Here is a 22,863-nt window from a genome sequence, read left to right on the forward strand (position 1 = left end):
AAAAAGTGTGCAGATATGAATTCCTGCAATCTTAGCATCTATATAAAGCTCTATCGGGAGGGTCTAGAGTTTGTAGAGCTTTTCTTATCCGTTTTAACATCGCATCATGTCAGTTGTGTGGTCAGAACATTTACAAAAAGAAAGACAGATGCTGAGGCTCCCATTTCTAAAAGAAATACAGCTAACAAAGACAATACAGTCTATGATTCAGGCTGAGTGTGTATGGGCACTGTTCCGACCAACCTTCATGTTCTTGTCACAGTCTAAACACTATTACCAGAAAAGACATGCTGGAAAACAATCAACGCTCACAGAGGCAGGGGAGGGGATAAAGCCCAGAGCAAGGATTTAAACTGTGCTCTTGGGGGTTTCTTCTCTGGGATGCATTTATTTTTTAAATGACAGGGTCAAGTCACTATGTTTGGAAATAAAAAGCTTGCGGGCAGTTTTACACAGCTAATGTATTTGATGAGTTCATCAGTAATTCTGGTCTTGGCGTGGTCCGAACTTACACTGATAATCTTTTGGAGTACTCTTAGCACTTCGTAATCTTTTGAAATCAACCCTTCTGTATAAGGTTCCAGCTGAGTGCCCCTATCTCCATCTGCCATTGGCCAGAGGAAATTATCTTGACCTTCATTATATTTCAGTCGAGTGTGAGACTGGATGTTAGCCTGAGCCGCTGTGCAGAGCTGTAACCGCTAAGACAGTATTAGTAAGAATATATATTTTTAAAAGAGCAGAGAGAACAGCCCAAAGGGAAGAGTCTTTTTTGAGTTTTTATACTCTGTGTATAAGTTTCATCCTCCGTGATCAGTTCTCACGCAAGACAGACATCGGAGGCTTTCATCTACTGCTCTGCTGAGGAGGCGCTGAACAAGGAGGGGATAGACAGCAGGAAAGAGTGAGTGTGGGGGGGGGGGGATGAAGCTGCATAAATATTACATCAGACAGAGAGAACACCATGCCAAAAAGATCTGCGTAAATAACCTGTACAGTCTTGCAACGATTCACCTGGCATACCTCTTTTTGCTCCGTTCAGCACTACAGGGTCTAAGTGCGTTCCGTTGCTTGTATATAATACATGTTTGCTTGTCCGCGTTGATCTGGAGCAAATATACAAATATGGCTGGTGTAACCGCATGTGTGGTCGGGTTTGCGTGCAGTCGGCTGTGTCCATTTCAATGTCAAATGATTAAATGTCATTTGCTTTACAGCTTTTCATTCGTCCACGAGGGACACATGAAGGAGATAATGGACGACTTCTTGTTCAATGAACTTGTTCCAGCAGGGGAAAGCACTAAAAAGGTGATAGCTAACTGTTGCCATGGTTTTATCCTGACAAGACTTTATGCAGGGAAGGCAATTGTGCATGACAGAGAGTGAGTGAGAGAAGAACCAAACACTGATTGGATACATGTGAAATGATGCCAGTAGACAACCTCATTGTGGTGAAGAGGGCTTTTAGATTGAAACCAACCAACGGGTCAAAATACTTTCAGTTCCTACACCATCACTTACCCTGTCACGCTTTTTCTTTTTTTTTCAGAAGCAACCCTTGAGAGTGTTATTAAAGATTTGGGATTGAATCTTTGTCTACAAAACATCCAGTAGTTTAAGTCACATGTAGCAGATCACATAGACTCCATAACCGACTTCAGGCTGTAGTCTTTCAGGCCATGTTCATGGTTACGATGTTCACATTTATGGCTAAATATCAAAACTCAACATATTTTTTGGCGTGGACTGAAAAATGTCTGCAAGACAGAATGCCTCGTCTGATTTGTAGTTTTGTTAAGCTATTCTTTAATTAACGATTCAATAACTTTGCCTTGGACTATATTTCATTGAGGTAATGTGCTTGACAACATTTAACAGTTGAAAAGTTTGACTTCATGGATTGAATTTAATGTTGAAGATGTTTACATTCCGCATTCAGTATTTTTACCAAAATGCTGGTATTGTATTGTCCTAGATGTATCATATTCCTACAGATTTTATTATAATAAAATTACTAATTGCAGGCATCAGTAGCTATTTATAGACCTCTTCAACCACAATTTGATGCTCATTTTCAAGCCAGCACAAGGATCACTTTCCTAAGTAACAATAGTAACAAAAGTAAAGGTGGAACAAATGACACTAAACTGAAGCATGTTAAATGAAAGGATATGGCTGAGTGGTAGGATTATTGAAGTATTAGTCTTAATCATCTGAGTATTTCCCCTTAATTAAAGGACATAACTATGTGTTTATTTATTTATCATTACCAAGCTTAAGGAACCTGCTAAATATCTCTAAAATAGAGACAATTGACCAATTTTAGAGAACAAACTCAATCTCTTCACTGGCACAGATTGGAGTTTATTTGAACTAGCTGCTATTGACTTGTTCATGCCATCCTGATGTTTGCTGATGTAATTCACCTGGAACCTGATCAGGACACCTGACCTAATAATTTAAACTTAACACAAATATAGTTCCGTGAGTTTCCGTCTCTCCTTCTCTACTTTAAATTCCTGATGTATTCTCACTGGACAAACACACTCATTACAGCAGGCAACCTTCTAAAAGAAGACTACTACACGGGAGGTCATTTAATATTTAGAAACACAGCCAAGCTTGTGTTCACATGGGAGGGAGATAAAAGAGACTGGCGTCTGGATAGCAACTGTGCCGCATTATCTCATCACAAAACAATGTCCTTTGATCACAAGTCACGACTTAGAAATGCGAAAAATGCTGAAAGTCTATAATTGCGAGTTGCTTCTGTAAAGTCAGACACAAGCACTCTGGGCAGAGTAACAGTGATGAACAAAGCAATCAAGCTAATCAAAAATAATAGCCGAGGTCCTCTGTGCTGCACGGGTACCATCCACAATATTTCTCTCAAAGTGCAATGGAACATCATCATCACAACAACATTAGTGAACCGCATGGAGCAAGTGTTAACAAGGGAATATTAGGTTCACATGCCAGCAGTCCCATTATCCAGCCAGCTGTGTCAAACCACGAGCCCTGCGGCCCAATCTGGCCGAGTTCTTTAGCTGCCCTAAAAGACTACTCATGCCTTGTATATGACTATAATGTTTTACTCTAGATGCAAACAGCACTGATGTCCATGTACATTTTATTAGCAGCAACCTGGACCAGACGTGAAACTAAAAATGCCTCATGATAACTATAAAGTGCAAATGATGAAACACTTAAACAATATGCTGAAATAGCAGGGTTTGCTATCTATTTTCCCTTCCAGATATGTACAGTAATGTAGGAAATGAATTCAGTATGAAAAAGACAATCAAACATAAAGTATTAGCCACGTAAAGTCGCTGGACATATTTCTGGCAGGTCTTCTGTACGTTGAGTGCTTCCAACTTAGCCTGAACAACAACAAGACGACTGTAACATTATGCTGGCACCTCTGGGGAGAAGAGAGAACTGCCGTCATCTGAAGCAGCACACAGCCCTCCTGCTGTGTGTTGATGTTTAGGTTTGGTGTAATGAGTTAATAAAAAGGACACTGAAAACTCCAGAATACCTGTTTTCAAAGCCGACAATCTGTTGAGTGTTTCATGGTTATTCTTTTCTACTTAAGAACATAAACGCCATGAAACTTAGAAAACTAAGTTTGTTTTTTCTTGCTCCCTCTCTTTGTTCTCTCATCGTCGCTCCCTCTTTCTCATTCATTTCTCGGTCACTTGCTGCTCTCTTGGCTCATTTATGTCCACTACTCATCCTAATTTTAATACTAGTGGTGCCCAATACTTCTTAATTTTTCTGAATAAAGCTGTACACAAGTTGAAGCAGTTTCTGTGTTTGACCAATCAGTGAAACATAACCCCAATAGTTCCTGAACCTTCGGTAAGCACCCGGAGCAGAGTTTCTTTTTATATTTGGTACCATCGTACAAGAACTACATTTAGTCCGTGGTTCATGCATGGAAAGTTCTTGTGTTTCTTAAAAGCTTCTTGGTACGTGGGAAAGTTCCTGCAGTGGAAACAGCCTATTAGTTCCTGAGATCAGTTCCTGGGACTTTTTGGTCAAAAAGGGCAAAGAGTTCTCTTTAAAATCTGTGCAACTGAAAGAATGTGGCATGCTGATTGGGTTTAGTTTTTGACCCGAAGATATAGCTATACTTCTCCTCAATATCTATGTGTGTGTGTGTGTGTGTGTGTGTGTGTGTGGGTGTGTGTGTGGGTGTGTTTGCTTGTGTGAATCAATGTGTTTTTCAGTACCTTGACCCTGCTGACAGCTTCCTGAGCCTGCATCATGCGTATGTTCTTGGAGGGGTTTCTCTCAGACAGCAGCTGAGTGGAGCCCAGGTAGTTAGCAGCAAAGATAATTCCATCAATCAGGTCTTCAGGTTCGCAGGGTCCTGGGACTGGACCATGGAGAAGCAGAGAGGATGGTGATTAACGGGGAGACACAGTGAAGGACAGAGTTTGTGTAGACTGAAAGAGTCGGGTGTGCGGTGGAGAAGGTATTGTAATCAACGTGCTGGGTGGAGAAATAGAGCCAAATGCTGTTGCTCTGGAGATGGAGATATGGCAATAACAGGCTGGATGGGATTCAGCAATGAGATGGCCACTGGCTGTGAGCTGATGAAGGTGCAGTGCTGGTGGGAGGCTGGGCTGAGATTAATCTGCGTCTGTGTTTTGTAGATGTGGACTCTCAGACACCGACTCACTCTGATCAGAAGGAGCAGACAGGCAGCTAAGCCCCTCATACATTATTAGGCCTAGCATCTGCCCAGAGGCAACAAAAGAGCCCTGAAAGAGTTAAATCAGGCCTCTGAAATAACAGACTGAAGGCAAAGTAATACTTGGAATGGCTCGATGCAATTTCAATATTTTGATTTCATCAAAAAACAGGTGTGAAGACAGATTAACTTACCATCGACAAAGCTGGGGAACGATGCAGCCTTCTTTGTTGGCTGGAAGACAAAAACAGGATATGACAGATAAATGTTTGCAATTAGGTTTGCAATTAGGTTTGCAGTGTAAGTAAGCATTTCTTTACAGCTTTAAATTAACCAATCAACAACTTTGAATTTAATTCTGTTTGTGAATGTACAATATATTGCATTTAAACAGCATGTGTCAGTTCATGGAATCAAGAAGCAAATCCCATACGTTTAATTTTAAAGAGCACCATCTCATATATTTGACATGATGCTCAGGGAAGCCTGCCAATTTAGGTCAAACTAAAGTATTAGAGAAACAGATGAGAAGAGAATCTTTAAGGTACAGGAGCATCACATGTAAAACCATTTCTGTCTCATTATGAGAACAGACAAGTTATTGCTTTTTACTTGGAATTTGTCTTTGACCTCCCACACACATCTAAGTTGACCCTCGTATTGTGCAAGACATGATGCCCTCTTGCTATTTTGGCAATTGCAATGATAACGAATCCTGTGTGAACAGTAGACACTTGACACTTGGCATGACATTTTGTAAAAGCAGTTTAAGAAGTCGCCCTGCCTCACATTCACACATTTATATGCATTTACACCTACTGCTGAAGAAGCATGGCATACGTGCCTTGCTCAAGGGCACTACAGAAGTGGGTGGGGAGAGAGTGCAAAGCGTTACTCATCCACTTCACACATCAACATTGCTGCGGGCGGTGGAAGAGAGAGGATGTAAAGGGGGGAGGAGGAAGCTATAGGCAAGAGAGAGCTGTGAAATGTGAAGTGATTCATGAGATTCAAACACTCCCACTGGATCCATTTGATCCTCTAACCTGCTCACTACACATTCAGAAAGTTTACTCCGCAAAGAACAGGGAGCTGTGGGTGAAACGTGTACAGGAAGCATCCACTGCACACATCTCAGTGAAAAATGGCTCTCATAAAACCGCAAGCAGACACGCTGCTCAATTACCAGGACGCTATCACGCCGTAAGCAGAGGACATGAGCTGAGGTTGTAATTACACAATTACTCATTTACACAGACAGTACACACATGTACACACACACACACTCATAAACAACAATATCCTCTGTCTAAAGTGTGAACGACCTCGCAACAGATCTAAAAGGTTGATGAAGGAAAGAACATCTTACCTCTGGTACATTGTTGTTCTCCAGGGGGACGTTGAGGTCAGAGCGCTGCTGTTTTCTGGGCTGCTCCGCACCATTGCTCACCTGGCAGGTCAACACACAAGAACAGAGGCGAGCGCAGAAGAATTAGAAGAGGAATATTGCATTGACTAAGTCATAACATGCAAAACATTTCTTTTTGGTTTGTGTTGCTGGTTGGATTGGGAGGCAGAGGTTCAGGTTGGAGGAAGAGTCATGTGACTCCTGCACTAAAACAAATCCCTCTGGACTAATAATAACAAATATTAAGTGTTAATATAGAAATACAATTAAAAAAAACTTAAGGGTAATGCATTCTTTTCAAGAACAAAAGCAGTCTTGGTTCAAACTGGCGCATAAATTGTCTTTCACTTGTCCTCCAGCCAGCTCTTTTTGTCTCATCTCTCATCACATATATGGACATATACAGCACATCCATCGTGTAATCACACAGAGGGAGGATTACATTTATTCCCCTGGATATCCATCTTGCAGTCCACAACTGCTCATTAACATTCAATCGTATTACTGACTGAAATTAAATCCTCCTGCCAATAAAATCTCCTCCTGCTTGGCGTGGCAATGAAAAAGCGAAATCAAGCCCATGCTGTTGTGCGTCTGGAAGTAAAATTAATTACCACACGTGTGACATTAGTGGCCTCCTCTGCGAAGAGAAAGCTGAACGTAAAGTCCTGATCAGTATTCATCATGCTGCCCAACACAGTTGTGCAACAACCATTACATTAATTAGACTTGTGTTGTGTTGTTTGGTGGGATGGATTACTAAACTGTGATGCTCTACAGAACTTCATTCATGTACAGAATCCAGTCAAACCTTGTACATGCTTGCATCTGTAATAGGAGATCTTAAAGATGCTACATGTAAAACTTTATCATCCATAAATCAGCACCACATCAATTTGAATACATTAGCATAGTTAGCATTCACCAGGCCACCACTGAGAGGACTGGCAGCTTCAGTCAACCTGTACACAACAGGACAGATTCAGCAGGTTTTTATGGAATTGAGTTTGTGATATTGCATTACTGCAACTTCTTATCAAATCAGCCTCAAGATAAAACTAAAGTTATCTGACATTTCCTTTTAGTATCAGCCAAAGGTAATCACCAGATCCATCCAACACAGCAGTCTACTACTACACTACACTACTGCGCAATACTGTGGACTTCTGCAGCAATAAATTATTTTCTTTATGCTTTGGGCAGTACTCAAAATATCATCTTGAAATGCAAAACAAAATACCAATACAATAAAAAGATATTTCAAATTAAAAGTATTACATTTAAGGGGAAGTCTTCACTCAGATGTACTGTATGCGGCAACTCTATTCATTTCACCTTGAGAAAGATTAATTTATTCTTTAAAGTTAAAGATATGAATGCTATATTTTTATTAATATACATGCTGAACCTTTTAGGCACAACATATATATTATATCATAATTAAGGGTACATAGGCACCACCGTCATGTGCACAGTATTTTAACATTGATGGATGAAAGTAAACCTATTTAAGAAAACTCATGGATTGGTATCATTAAACAAGAACTGCTAGAACTGCATATATTATACATATGAAAATGGTTGCTTTTCCATCACTCAGGAAAGCCCAATTAATATCCTGGATTCCTTTATGGTATGCAAGGACATTTTCATGACAGCCCAAAACAAACAAAGTAAAAATGAAAACATTTGACTAAGGAAGCAGGATATATTAAGGGAAATGCTGAGTCTAAATGTTTAGGCTGCAAAAAGCACTCCACCCTTGTCACATTGGTGATTATACCAACATATACGTTTCCAACATGTAGGACCATTTAAAATAAAAATGCAATACCGTGTAGTACACTTTGCTTTCCTAACGTATGACACCAACAGAATATGTGTTGATGACCTCCCTCTGTTTTGTAAGTCTTCTTATTCATAATCGTTTGACTCCACACTGTGCAGCAAAGCTTGTATTGAATTCATTGTTGCCCTGGTTCATTCAAAGGTCATGTTGAAGTGCTGTACAGAGAATATTTCATTTGATAACAGAGGACGAGCCGACCGAATCCTCTACTTGAGTCTGGGAATCTGCAGTGTGCTGTACATTCTTCCAATTTAATCTAGTTACGCTGTCTGACCCAGTTCTGTGTAACAAATGAGCTACATCGTGAATGTAACATGTGCACAATGTGGAGCAGGTGTGTATCAGCAGGCTGCCCACAGGAGACTATCCCTGTTCTCCCTTTACCATCTGACTTTTAGAAGATGGGGGAGCTCTGCATGTGTTTCACTCTATCGATGTGACCGAGTGCGTGTGCATTCATCCAGGCCTGTGAGAGGGAGAGAGATGAGAAGGAGGACATCTCAAGGTAACACGGGGGAGTGGAAAGGTTCCTGCTATTATCTGGATGGAGATGAGCAACATGTCGTGACTCATGTAACTCATTTCCGGCTTCACAACACAAAGATCTTATAATCACATACGATGGCAAGAGTCTGTGCTACAGAGCATCGTAATAGCCTGAATATACATTACATACTGCAAAGGCTCTGCCCAGACTAGCATCATAATGTTGATGGTGTTGTTGGCATGTTCTAGGATTGGTCGATTGGACACATATCGGGTTGGCACACACACCTTTGGCAATATATCAGCATCGGTTGTTGGGCTGACGGTGGCCGGTTGGAACATTTTAACATATCACCCAACCCTGGTATGTTTCCTTTCTCTGTATATGCAAAACTGCTTCAATATATGGAGTCTGTAATTCAATGGCTTTTTCAGTTGACTGGGAAATTCAAATAGTCTTGATCTTTCCCTTTTTCCCCTAGTATTTATGTCCATCATGCAATTTTCTAATTGCAAGGGCTGCTATTTTAATGAGGCTATATCACACAATGTTACCTGCAAAGGAGGTTATGTTTTGTGCTCAGTTTTTATCTGTCTGTCTGTCAGCAAGAAAACTGAAAAAACTACTGACCCGGTTTTCATAAAACTTGGTGGATGAGTGTAGCATGGGCCCAGGTCATTACATTTGGGAGCGGATCCAAATCATGGGGCGGATACACAAATCATGTTTCACTTTCCTTAAAATTGCGAGCTAGGGCACTTGTGTGTCAGAATAATTGGAAAAATTAGATCCCGTTCACGTTAAAATTCACGTTACCGTCCCCTCAAGTCGGAACAAAAACTCAGAAACAACAATTAAAACATGGACATAAAACCAACCCTGTTAGGAACTAGAACGGCACTCTGAGAGTGCAGACGTCCTCCAAGACCAATGGAAATGGAAAAATAACAATGTTCACAGCTTTAACCTCTCAAAAACAGCTCACCTGCTCTGATTGCCATCTCTGCCTGTCTTCAGGGGAGCGTGCATGTGCTTTGATGCCCCTCTGGAGGTCAGGGTTGTTGTGGTGCATGGAGGGTAGGTTAAGGGACTTGGGCCTGCTGTCGTGGCGATGGTGAGCTGGTGGATAGGGGGCTGTGTCAGGCTTAGGGTGAGGGTAGTCACTTGGTGCAGGGTCCTGCGTCAGCTCCTCTGGGCTTTGGTCAGTGCCACTGCTTAGACTCCCCATGCTCATACTCATCTTGATCTCCGCAACAATTTGGTCAATGTCCTCCTCTGCCTCCTCCCCCGTCTCCCCCTCTACCACCAGCACCTTACGGCTACGGTACGGAGAGGCTCGCACTGAGTTCCCATTGTCTTCTGGGGCATAGTAGTCTTCAGGGTAGGCCCTTCCATGTGTCTCCTCCTCGTCCCCGTCCTCGTCTTCTTCCTCATTAGGGCAGTACTCCTCGCTCTCTGCGTCCGCCTCTTCCTCCCGGTCCTGCAGGGTGTCTGTCATGGAGGGGTGGTGGTGGGGATGGGGGTGATGGTGATGGTCCAGGATGGGTTCTGGTCTTCCATTGTAAATCTGTTCATCTGGATCTTGCTCCACCACCTCGCAGCGAACCTCGCCCTCTCCCTCAACCCACTCTTCCAACCGGTGCCTCTCTCGTCCCACCCACGGCTCCGGCCTGACCTGGTCCTCCTCACCTCCCTCTCTCCACTCCTCCCTCGCCTCCTCATCTCCCTCTCTCCACTCCTGCCTCGCCTCCTCATCTCCCTCTCTCCACTCTTCCCTCGCCTCCTCACCTCCCTCTCTCCACTCCTCCCTCGCCTCCTCATCTCCCTCTCTCCACTCCTCCCTCGCCTCCTCACCTCCCTCTCTCCACTCCTCCCTCGCCTCCTCATCTCCCTCTCTCCACTCCTCCCTCGCCTCCTCATCTCCCTCTCTCCACTCCTCCCTCGCCTCATCATCTCCCTCTCTCCACTCCTCCCTCGCCTCCTCATCTCCCTCTCTCCACTCCTCCCTCGCCTCATCATCTCCCTCTCTCCACTCTTCCCTCACCTCTTCCTCCTCTTCTCTCCACTCTTTCCTCACTACCCCCTCTCCCCCATCATCTTCCACCCATTCTTCCTCTCTCACCTCCCCCTCCCCCTCCCCCTCCCCTTCCACAGCCTCCTGACATTCATCAGTGTGGACTCCGCCTGGCTGTATAGTGGTGACACAGTCTCCCTGGCTTTGGTTTTGGTTTTGGCCACTGCTATCCACACCTTCCAGGTAACTGTCGTCCTCTGGGCAGTAGCGAATGTAGTAAGTCACACCTTCATCCTCCTCTGCCAGCCCTGAAGGGATTTATGATCACAAGTGCACAAGGAGGTCCTTTATTAAAATCAGAACAAGCGCTGAGCTACTAAACATTCACACGTACTTATCAGGGATGGGAATCGATAATCAGTTCCCATTTAAACCGTCACCAAAAGAATCCTGAGATTAATTTCGGTAATATCTGTCACTATTATTTAATCTCATGTCTCAGTTGCATACATTTACTTAACACTGGGACAAAAGGTTTCCAAGTTTATTTTCATGTGGAACTCAGGTATTGCCGCAAGAGAAAATATGTTTTAATTTGTGGGGACATTTTGCTAGATTGCACCCTTACTTGAATTCACAAAAAAAAAAAGCATGATGTCAAGCAACAGTGGCAGTGCCGACATGCTTTTAAGAATGAATGCCGGAAAAATGTATACTGCAGCCTCTGACTAACTTTTTCTGCTTTCCTGTACATGCTGTCACATATTTTTCAATTTAGTTTCTCCTTATCAGAGAAAAAAAAGAAAATAAGTTTCTCAGAGTTTTAGAATCAATAATGGAAGAACGGATACTTAAGAGCTTATAATGATATTATTTATCCATGTGATTAACGTGATCGTACTCACCATCATCATAGTCTTCCTCTTCATCTGAGGTGTTGTTAATGTAGTCAGAGCTGGAGTCATCATCCAGGCTGTCAGCACCACCGTGGAAGTCTGCCCGGACATGATCTTTGTGTTCATGTTCATGTTCTGGCGTGGAGGGTGTTGCAGGCCGCTGGTTCTCCAGTTCTGCATCTGCTTGGTTGCTGTACAGCTTCACTTCCACCTCTGCATTTACATCCACTTCTGGATGCTTGCAACCCACGTCTTGAGACTTGGGAGAAGAGTATTGTACCTTACAGGAACGAGGGAGGGGTTTGGGATCACGTGACTCTTTGGGGTAGCGGACTGGGCGTTGCCGAGGCGGGAGGGCTTTCAGATCACATGACTCTGTAGGATGAGGGGTGGGACAGGAGGCGAGGCCTGGGGCAGCCATACTGTTTCCTCCGCTGGTCCCCGGCCTCTTCCTATGAGCCATGACTGGCTGCTTACAGGCCATGCATTGTTATTGGTTTGATCCTAGAAGATAGATAAAGACACAAGGGCAGTGTTAGATCAACTACAACTACAACTGTTAATCCACAGATGCAAGTGCATACACAAGAGGGGACATACTACAATAGAAATGAATAAAATATAATGTTCAAGGCTAAAGCTGGTATGCTTTGTAGCTTTTAAGTCAAGTACAACTGTGTTGTTGTGCGTTTCAGCAGAAAAAGAAGATTGATAGCACCCACATTCAAAATGGCAAATCTGCTCACACAGTATATTTCCTTTATCAAACACCCAACATATTGGTCTATTTATCTTTTTCCCCACTTTGCATACAGCTGCAACATATTGTCAGTGCCTGACAAACCAATCTATTCCTGTAATTGAGCACGACAGTCTCCGGTTTAGATTCAGAGGAACTTATTTGCGCTTATTTAGCTCAACTTTGGCTTCAAATACAACAGTGGGCTCAATAAATCACTGAGGCACAGCTTTGGAACAATAGACCCAAAGACCAGAGCCGTTCTAAGCATACTGCCTTCACATAAACCTAATGGGACCCTTCTAGAGAAAGAATCGATAGTTTAATCAAGGTCATCTCCACATAGGTGCTGCACACATGCCCTGATACCATTAGGCTAGCAGATGTCAATCATGCCTGACTGAAGAGTGATCCTTTGGTAGCTTGTTGACTGAGAATGGTCAACCTGGGAGACAATAAAGTATCTTCCGACAACAGACCTTGATAAGTAGTGCAGGTGAGAAGTCAGTGAAACGTTTCTTGCTGTAGTGAGCAAGTAGCCTGATAGCTTGCAAAAGACTAAAAACCCATATCTACACGTTTGTGTCCATATGAAAAACCTGTCCCACAACACAGAGAAGCTGAACCTCTACCTGCATCAGTGTGGTGTGACCGCTCGGATTAAACTCATGGAAACAAAGTTGAGTCTTTCAAAGGTCCAGTGTGCAGGATTTATTTGCATCTAGCGGTGAGGTTGCAGACTGCAACCAACTAAATACCCTTCCGCTCACTCTTCCCCTCCAAGCGTGTAAAGGACCCACAGTGGCCTTCAGGAAACGTAAAAACATGAAAGACCCTCTTGAGAGCCAGAGTCTTGTTTGTCCGTTCTGGGGCTACTGTAGAAACATGGCAGTGCAACATGGAGGACCGGCTCCCTGTGTAGATTAAGGGCTCATTCTAAGATAACAAAAATATTCTTACTTTTAGGTGATTATACACTAATTATATAATGTAATGATATACACTGAATAGTATATTCCATTTATGCCAAAATCCCTACACACTGGTCCTCTAACAACTACATAATCCAGTTAGATAAACAAGAAGGTCTTCTAGCATTTGTTATATTAACATTGAGCAAACAAGAGCAGGCAAATGCAATGACAAGAACAGGCAGATATAAAGTATTGGACTGACTTTCCCCAATAGAAAAACAGATGTTACCCAAGAAGGTACCCAGAGGTACCCAAAGAAGAAAGGTATCCTATAAATCATGAATGAATCCTTTTACAGACATAAAAAAGAAACATGCAAGGCAGCATCAACACACACAAACAGACAGATTCCAGGATGAGAGCACTTAACTATTAGTGGTAGTGCATTTAAACAACCAACTAAAAAAGTTCACAGTATTTTTCTTTCTGTCGAGTGCCCCTCTGTGCCCTGTCATCCATTTTGTCCATCCCCACTCTGTTGTGCCATCTAGTTGCCATGAACAACTGCCCTCAAGAGGGGTGTTGTCGCTGCTTTCTTCACCATAATGACTTTTTCCATCACCAGAGATTAGACTGGTTAATTATCTTGTCCAACCTGGAACAAACACTTCCCCTCTAAAACACAAATACAGAAAGGAGGAGACACACATGCACAAAGTTGTTCCACAGGTAGCCAAGTCAGGGGACTAAGACACCATGAGCAAACAAAGCACATGTGCTGGGCTGACTGGCTCTTGCTGCTGTATGGAGGTTACACAGTATTTATAAATGCACACACAAACACATGCTCTGTACACCTGATGAAATATAGCAACATGTAGATCTAATGAAGCACTTTTGTTCACTTAAAAACAGCACAAAAAAAAGGTTTTCATTTAATGACTTAAAAATGACAGCTTGTTTACATCTAGGAAACCGTGCATTGACTGTATTTCCTACCTGATGTCCTGAGCTGGGGTGTGGAATACAATAGCACCGGGATCAGCTTGAAACAACAGTCCCATCCTCCCTCCTTCAATTTCTCTCTTTGCTCCTCCCTTCCCCCACCAGCTGCTACACAGCATGCACCTATCCGACTCCTCCCCCCCTTCTTCCTCCACATTACATCCCAGCATCCTCATGTAGAGACCGAGCCCCGCCTTGTTCAATTCCCCAGAGCTGAGGGTAAGGATTGGTTACTATGGGTAACTGCATCCCCTGGGGACTGATACCCTTTGACCTCCTCTTTGTTGGCCTCCTATTCACAAGTCTTCTTTTTTTTTGGTGCGGTGTTGTCCGACTGTTGCTTTATTTGTGTTTCATATCATGGTTTTGATTCTTTAGATTTTTCCAGAGTGCCTTTACAACTTCTGTGTGAATTTGGAAATCATATAAATCCTAACCCAGGTGGCTTTTCCCAAATCCTCTTTGTCTGGTATGTATTTGAGATTTGACTGTGTTTATTGAATGTGTATGCATTTGTACATCACAAGACACACAGGGGATCTGTCCCACCATTAGGACTGATAAAGAATGAATTATGACATGCAGTACAAATTAATACACACAGGATGTGTCTAGTTTGTACCTGCACTTGACCAATGTGTGTTTTTAGGGCCAATGCCAACACGATTATTAGTAATTCAACGAGGTCAATAATTGAAATCTGGAACCTGCAGAAAAAATGTCAACATTTTTAATATCACAAATGCCAACAAAAAACTAGATAGATACAATTTCAACATTTCTTTTTTTTTTTTATCCATCCAAACTCTCGGCAGTCCTCTCACTTGTTGCTCTTGTACAAAGCTTTTGTTTCAACAACATTAAGCTGAAAGAACGTCCATGCAGGCTGAAATGTAACCGAGGAGTTCTCTCAGAAAATGCGGTGCCTCAAACCAAGTAAGAGTCGAAGAGCTCTTCTAGCCACTAGGCTAATGTATGCAGTGTAAAATGCCATAGGCTTAAGATAATAGTGGTTACATCCAGTAACTACTGTTAATCACTGCAGAGCGTTACCAGCGGAAACACTGGGTGTTTTTGCAAGTTTATCACAGAGGATTTTTATATTTATTACAACTTCCGTTATAACTGCTGCTGCTGCTACATTTGACAAACAGCTCCGGTCATATATTGTTCTGGCTTCCTCCTACATGATCTACTTATTGCCCATGTAAGTTTAAAAGACTGTATTCCAGTTAGTCTCTCCTGGACAGGTTGCTTCTCTGCCTTCTGCCTAATGTATGCTGGGCTTTGCTCCAGCCCCATGGGAACCTGAATAGAAATAGAGTGGCTAAATAGAATAAGTCAATGATTGGTGCAAAAAGAAATCTGAATCCAGCTGGCTCCATCACTGTACATCCCACCTGCGCACACACACAAAGTATCTGTCTCCCACATAAATGCGCTGAAATGTAGGCACTGATTCAAGCTGTTACCTTCATCACTAAAAAGGTTTGACACACACACACACTCACACACACACACACACACACACACACACACACACACTGGCAGTACTAACGGGCATACAAGCCCGCCTGCAGTATCCAAATTGTCTGTTCTGAGCTGCAGCTGGGCACCACTTGTGCAGGTCTGTCTCCACGGACAGACTTATTCATGTCTTCCACAAAATACTTCATATACAGTAAGTTAAAGCTTTACATTACCTTGTTTGGCAGACGCATGTCTTAAATGTGTGTATGTGAGATGCGAGAGAAGCAGTCCGAAAGCAGCAGATGGCTCAGTCAGAGTGAGGGCGTTGGGAATACTAATGTCTCTCTGCTTTGCATTGTAAGATATGACCTCTGTTCACACCAGTGAATGAGACAGTCAGGCTTGAACAGGGAAGAGGCGAGACAGGACAGATGAGTGTGAAAGAACCATGAAGAGAGAAGATTATCTGCCCAACTGTAACAGCACTATTCAAATCTTTTTAAATGTAATAGGACAGAAACCACTATCTCTTTTGATTCCATTAACCTATGAATGAGCAAATCCTCTTAAGTTGTAGGAAAGTAATGATCAAAATCATTGAGGTATTTAACTGAGAAGTCTTCTCCAACATTCAGGTACGTGCAGAGGTGACACAACAAAGACCTGTCACACCCCCACGTTTAACGTTTCCCAGCAAAACAGTGCTTGCAATAATTCATGAATCAAATGAATCATTCATCAAGAAAATAGGTTATGTAATGTGTAACTCATCCCCTTATTGAAAAGCAGCGTTAGACTTCCTGCCCTGGTTGATAGTCTCTGACCTGACCCAACATTACTGACCCAACAGTGATGTTACTGACACATCCTGGAGTACACTTCTACATCACTGCAGCGAGGTGACAAGTTAAAACACTGGACATGAGCAAAAATACCTTTCTGGTAAACACCGTTAGCATTGGCCGGACCACTGCCTTTTCAAAATGACTAACCCACGAGTGTCTCACTGCTTTTTGCATTCGATGGCTTTTTCTGCAAAATGAGGAAATTCTTTGCAAAATACGACTGAACCATAAAACTTCTTGCTCTTTTTGCTAGTTTAAAAAAATATATGTTCTACTTTGTTTTCCATATGTTTTCTCTTTTTCTGAGATCTAAATTTCCACTTGTGTGATTGTTAGAAAAAACTGGTAACTGTTAACATTAAAGTAGAAAAACGTCCTCCCTCCGAGCGTTTCCAAGTGTTATTATTGTTGGTGCCACTGTCCGTTTTTCTCAGAGCTACCATCAACACAGGACATACTGCATTCGTTTGCAAACCAACTGACGTTGATAACTTATTTTCTGTCTATTGATTTTCATGTGAACAATAAGATCGATCTATTCCTATATCATTAGCAACATGGCTACCGCTAGAAGCCTGTCTACTGTTCAAAGCAAGAAACAACCGTAAGAACCCCAAATAACTAGAAATCCTAATCTCAGTGCTATAAAAGGCAGAAAAACACCCGGTAGTATTAATAAGTAGGCAGGTTTTGTTCCTTACTGATCTAGCTTAGTAGAAAGAATGTGTTTTATCACACTCCCTCTTCGCCTTCTTTGCCTCCTCTGTTAACGGGGCTCTTTTGCAGGGTGGAGTTTCCACAGTTAACATTATTCCGGTTGCCATTACTGTAAGCTATTTATGTTGAGTTGCCTCTTAGCGAAATGTTCTCTCGTAGGCGGTGATGCAGCGTATATCAGGGCTTATGTTGTGAAAGGGACAGAATTGCATCCTGAAAACCAGGGTTACAGAGAAGTTAAAGCAGAAATGTTGTGTATTGCCACTTTAAACACATTCAGCTATATTTGTGTGGGTGCCTGTACAGTGTGTGGTCTAAATGATGTCTCTGGGGTTAAGTCTTACTTCCGCTTGTGGCTCATTTTTCACAATGAAAGGAAAAAATGAGACCTGTCTGGTGAATTTAAAGTTAAAAGCCGACAAACAGGGATGGGAGACGGAGTTTCCGGAGGGAAAGTGAGAATGGAGCGAAAGGATCTTCATTTCATTTCTTATAAAAGACGGAGACCTGGATACCTGCTGCTACTCAGCACAGAGGAAATTGCTGTTTCAATTGAAGTGTGCTTTCTGCTTGGTACTTGCCTTTGCACACACAAAGACTTGCAGAGAAAGATTATAGACAGAACGTACAGTTTACTGCTTAAAAATCGATCGTATTAAAAAAGACTGATCACGCACAAAATGCCTGCACAAATGCATGTAATGGGATGTAATAGAAGATAATCTCGTCTAAACCGCTTTTAATAGGTGCAGAATAAATGTATCCATTATTTAGGGCTGATGTAAAGTCATGGTAAAAGTCATATTAGCACTAAATGGTGTCTGATATCACTAAAGAGGGTCTTCAAAGGCAAGTGTTAAACACCAGCAGTGTCTGTACTGACTACTACTAACCCAAGGTATGCAGCTCCAGCCCCACAAAATGCTGATGTTGTCATCATTTAAGTACCTATTATATAATGTATAATCTAATTTTCAATTAAAGCTAAAAGGATCAAAACAAAAAGACAGACGTCTAAAATGAACGGTCATCACAAAAAGAAAATCACCAGTTTTCTTTAGATTTTAATAAAACTTGACACGATGTTATGATTACAGTGTCAGGAACACCTCCATGTTGTGTCAAATTGAGAAATCAAGATTTAACCTAAAAAAAGTCACAGTTTAACAATATTAGGTGTTTTTGCAAATTGATTTGACTGAATCCTGAAATACAGTGTTTAAAGTTGAATTTATCTCCTAGTGATCATATTATGCTCCGTGGGAAATAATTATTATTCCCTGTGAATTAAACTGAAAATTTAAATCAACGTTTGGAGATATGACACCAAAATCTGAGTTTGCTTTTGGACTAATTATTCAAACTCAATCAAACTAATGACAAAGCAACACATTCAGTTTAGTTTGATTTACTGTACTCATCCTGGAAGGGGAAAATACCATTTTAATCTATGGTAGAAGGATCAGGCATTAGTTTGATAGGTAAGGTCAAATTGGACAAGAAGCAAACCTCTCCCTTTAAACTAGGAGTCAACTATTAACCACTGCGGCCATCCTACTTTCTCTTATTGCATAACTGCAATAAAACCACTTCCTAATGTAGGTTTTAACAAGCAATATGTCAGAAAAACATCTGAATTTCTGTGTTACTAACTCACACTTAGAATTGTGTGATCCATGAAATAATCTCTGTTGCCCTTGATGACGCTGCCATCCGTCATCTTTATTAGGGTCAGCTCTGATCACATGATCTTGTAAACATTTAACTGTATAACATTAAACTACCATTCCAGCACTTCTACATCGTTGAACATATGTTGACAAATTGTGTAACAACCCCGACCATGCAAAAAAATAAAAGGCACTATCAGAGAGAGACAGAGCGAGAAAATGAGTTTCCACTCAGCTGTCTCATTGAGATTCAGCGTTTGTTCTCCTTACAGCCTCCCACTCGCTTCAGGACGACAACAAGAGGGCGAAGCGGGAGACGGGAAGAGAAGGAAAGCAGAGACTTGGTGAGCAGCAGGAATGGCAAAGGACCACAGAACGCATCGCTCGCTCCCCCGCCATTCTGCCTGCCAATGTCCATCTCGCCACTTCAAGTACAACACCACAGACACACCCTCCTCCTTCACCCTTGACTGTTACCATGGCAACTCTTTGTTTTCCAGCGCAGTCTCTCGGAGGAGGATCGTTTCAGCCAATCGTCGAATAACCCCTTTTATAGAACAAATGTATTCACGCACACATTATTCAAACTAATATAGCCTTCTCTTTTCTGCAGTGTTGTAACATGAGAAAAAGCAACACTTTTGTTGGCAGCTGTGTTTAGTCATTTTGTCCACTAACAAAACATTATTTCACCAGATGGACGTTTTTCTTTTTGTGTGGCACAGCATCCTTTAGCTTTAGGAACAAAAGCAACAAGCCCCCACACAGATTCACAGTAGTGAAAAATGGTATCAAAGACAAAACTAAAGAGGAAACCTTCCCCAGAAAAAGTTAAAATTGATCACCTTCACTGTAAACCGAGAGGGCACTATCAAATCTGTATCTGGATCAAACTAAAGACAATATGGACGAAAAGGTAGAAAAGAAAGAAAAGACAGAATTGTAATGGCTAAATAGTTTTTCTGTTTTGTTGATGCTCGTTTTTTGCCTAGCTAGCGGTGTTGTTCTAGGAATGGCAATGTCAGTCAGTCCACCACTTTGGTTCAGGCTGAAATAACGATGGATTGCCCTTTACGGACATTTATGGTACCCAGAGGATGAATGAGAGTCTATTGACTTTGGTGATCCTCTGATACCATGAGGTCTGCTATTTTGAGTGAAATGTCTCGAGAACTAATGGATGAATTGCCGTAAAAGACATATTTTCCCCTCAGGATGAATTGTACTACCCTTGGTGAAGTCCTGGCTATTCCTCTAGCACCATCATCAGAGAGCATTTCTACTTGTCCGATACTGTGGTTCATGACTAAACACCTGCACAACTAGATGTACAATGTTTGTGGCAGCTGGCTGCTGGTTGTAGTCTTTGTGGTGAGTTTCAAGTTCAAGTTAAACAAGATGCAAGGCAAATGTTTTTGATAAGTTTGATAAGTAAGACACTGAACCCCTAACGCAGGGGTGGGGAACCTCCGGCCTCCGGGTCATATACGGCGCGCGAGACCATTTGATCCGGCCCTCGAGGTAATTCATAAACACACTCAAAACAATCAACTAGAAAAAAATAATAATAATCTAGACAGCAATAGACGGGCGATTGACTGTTTTTCCTGGCCAAGGTCAGGGTCATTGAAACCAACACAAGCGGAACGTGTCATCACGTGGTCACGTCATGTCAAAAAACTTCAATATTAAACGAGATTGTCATTGACATCAGTGAACGCAGCGTGGCGAGTGTAAAAAAGAGAAAAGTGGATGTGGAATGTCACACTTTCCAGGAGAAATGGATGAACGATTATTTATTTGAGGAAGTAAAAGGCCAGTGTGTCTAGTTTGTGCGGACGCGCTTGCGGAGTTTGGCCCAACAAGCAGCTCTCTCCAGAGCATAACATACAAACATGGAAAGATAGAGAGGTAGACCACCACACCAAGAACAGACTGTTCCACCACTGCTGTGCAATTATTACTGCCATTTACAATATTCACTTTATTTTCTATCAACCTCTTGGTACTTATATTATTTTTTATTCTATTTAATTATTGTGTACTGCATTTTTACTTCATATGTTCTTTTGCTGTGACAAGATACATTTCCCCGTTGTGGGACTAATAAAGGATTTCTGATAAAACAGAAAGATACATGGATAAAAAAGTTGCTTTTTTGCACAGCATATAAGAAAACTTAAATGAATGGGCTGTGTCTTAAAAACAATTTGCAGAGGTTATGAGTTCAATAATTAGTATGGCCCTCGAAGGATGTTGTAAAAAATAAATTGCCCTTGACATGAAAAAGGTTCCCCACCCCTGCCCTAACGGCTCATGACACTTTGCACAGCAGCCTCTGCCATCATTTTATGAATGTGTGTGTGTGTGAATGGTGTTGTATAGCACTTTGTGAGGTTGATAAGGGGCACTGTATTAAAAGGCAGTCCATTTAACATTTGAGTGAACAAAGATATCAAACTTATCAACTAAATGAATAAAGTAATTATAATAATATTTTCCACAGCAGGAGAAGAATGCACATTTTGCCTTTTTAAAACTTGTTGCATGACTAAATGCACTAGAGCATCGCCCAGGTTAACTCACATTGTGAACACATACTTTAGTCTGTGGGCTCGGAGGCTGAGCAGGTGGCACATGGAGGCTAGGCTGGCATACATTTAAAGAAGAAACATGAAACACTCTCTAAAGTTTGCATGGCAACAAACCCAGCTTGCAGAGAACCAAACGGAGCTAAATGGCCCCAGAGGAAGACAGATACTGGGCCAATTTCACAGGGTTTAATTGAAGCTGTCAACTGGGTTTGGTTACTGATGCGAGGGAATGGCAGAGAGAGCGAGACAGATAAAAAGCATTATGTTATTTTGTTATGTAAATTTATAAACTTTAAGGAAAACAGTAAAAAAGCAGCCTCGACATCACTCATTCATTGTTGGGACTGCCACCACTGCACAAACTGCTAGGAGCAGGGAAAACGTTGTTGTTTTGAATTTAATGAGTAGTCCTCCCTCACCAGTCTCCCCCAACCAGGCAGAAATCTGACAGCAAAATAAATGGGTATTAATCTGCTAGCCAAATAAAAAGGAAGGGGGATAATAAAGATTATGGAGATGTTGCTAATTAAAAACGACGGTTGTTTGTTCGGTCTGCTGATACAATATGGAGGGAAAGCATGGAGGACAAAAAAAAGAGAAGTTATTTATTTATCATTATCATTGAAAAATGATCGGAAATATTTTGCAAATGTTTATTAAAACTCTCATTTAAATAAACAGCATAAGTTAAGTTATTATGATCACACTTTTAATATACATATTCTATCATTTAAAAATATTTTGTGAGTAAGCAGTGTACATAGTAGGTTGACAATACTAGGAGGTCTTACTTACTGTTTTTTCAAAATGCAAGTCATAACTTTAGGATCTTGGTGGCTTTTTTTTTCTTTTTACAGTTGACAGTATAAGCTACAAGTGTGAGCAAAAACTCGGAGGAGCGGCTTGTCACTACTATGGCAACACCTGGTCCACCTTTAGAAGTCAGACCACCTTAAGTGAGGTTGGGTTGTTGTTGTCGCTAGGTTGCAAACAAGACACAACGCAAACTTGATTCTTGAGGAGTTGTAGCATTTATTCAAAGACAAATAAACGGTACTGTTATAACGTTATTGCTGACTTCATACTCGCCGTCACACACACACACTCTCCCTTTTTCTCTCTCCGTTTATCACTCTCAACTGTATTTGCTAGCATTACACAAACAACCTACTCACAGAGTATTCCTTAAAGGAGTTCCCTACTTGTACAACACACTTTAGCTTTTGAAAAACATCTTCAAAATACTATGAGTATGCTATTCACTGGCGGAAACCCTGGTAATATATCGATATCAGTGTTGGTATAAAAACTCAGGGACAATAAAAGTCCAGTAACGGTGACGACCATCACATAACAAATGTAAGAATAAATAAATATTCACCCACAGACATGACCACCTGTAGGTCCCGGGGACTCCCTACATTGAGAACCTATTAACATCACTGCTTAGGTAAAAACTCACCTGTTCAAACTGGCCTACTCTCTGTAGTATCAATCATCCTGTATCCCCCTCCCCCCTCCCCCCCTTTTCTCTTTATTGCTTTCTTCCTGTG

At 41.7% G+C, this 22,863-nt stretch overlaps 2 protein-coding genes across 3 annotated transcripts in view; both read right to left on the reverse strand.

Annotated features, from left to right (window-relative positions):
• apba2b (amyloid beta (A4) precursor protein-binding, family A, member 2b) overlaps positions 1 to 10,216 on the reverse strand; it is a 28,722-nt gene extending 18,506 nt beyond the window's left edge. For both annotated transcript variants that reach the window (XM_029461600.1, XM_029461591.1), the window contains exons 1-4: positions 9,432 to 10,216; positions 6,072 to 6,152; positions 4,897 to 4,936; positions 4,239 to 4,384 (exon numbers count right to left, since the gene is read on the reverse strand). In XM_029461600.1, coding sequence (XP_029317460.1) covers positions 4,239 to 4,384; positions 4,897 to 4,936; positions 6,072 to 6,152; positions 9,432 to 9,944 — 780 coding nt within the window. In that variant the 5' untranslated portion in view covers positions 9,945 to 10,216. The remainder of the gene's footprint in view (positions 1 to 4,238; positions 4,385 to 4,896; positions 4,937 to 6,071; positions 6,153 to 9,431) is intronic.
• Positions 10,066 to 14,116, reverse strand: LOC115003842 (uncharacterized). Its single transcript, XM_029425786.1, has 4 exons — positions 14,009 to 14,116; positions 11,366 to 11,860; positions 10,491 to 10,768; positions 10,066 to 10,089 (listed from the first exon to the last, which is right to left on the reverse strand). Exons 2-4 carry the CDS (start codon positions 11,838 to 11,840, stop codon positions 10,066 to 10,068), a joined length of 777 nt encoding a protein of 258 aa, XP_029281646.1. The 5' UTR covers positions 11,841 to 11,860; positions 14,009 to 14,116.
• Positions 14,117 to 22,863: the final 8,747 nt, after the last annotated feature.

Source organism: Cottoperca gobio, chromosome 3 (assembly GCF_900634415.1).
Source record: "Cottoperca gobio chromosome 3, fCotGob3.1, whole genome shotgun sequence".
NCBI classification, from domain to species: Eukaryota; Metazoa; Chordata; class Actinopteri; order Perciformes; family Bovichtidae; genus Cottoperca; species Cottoperca gobio.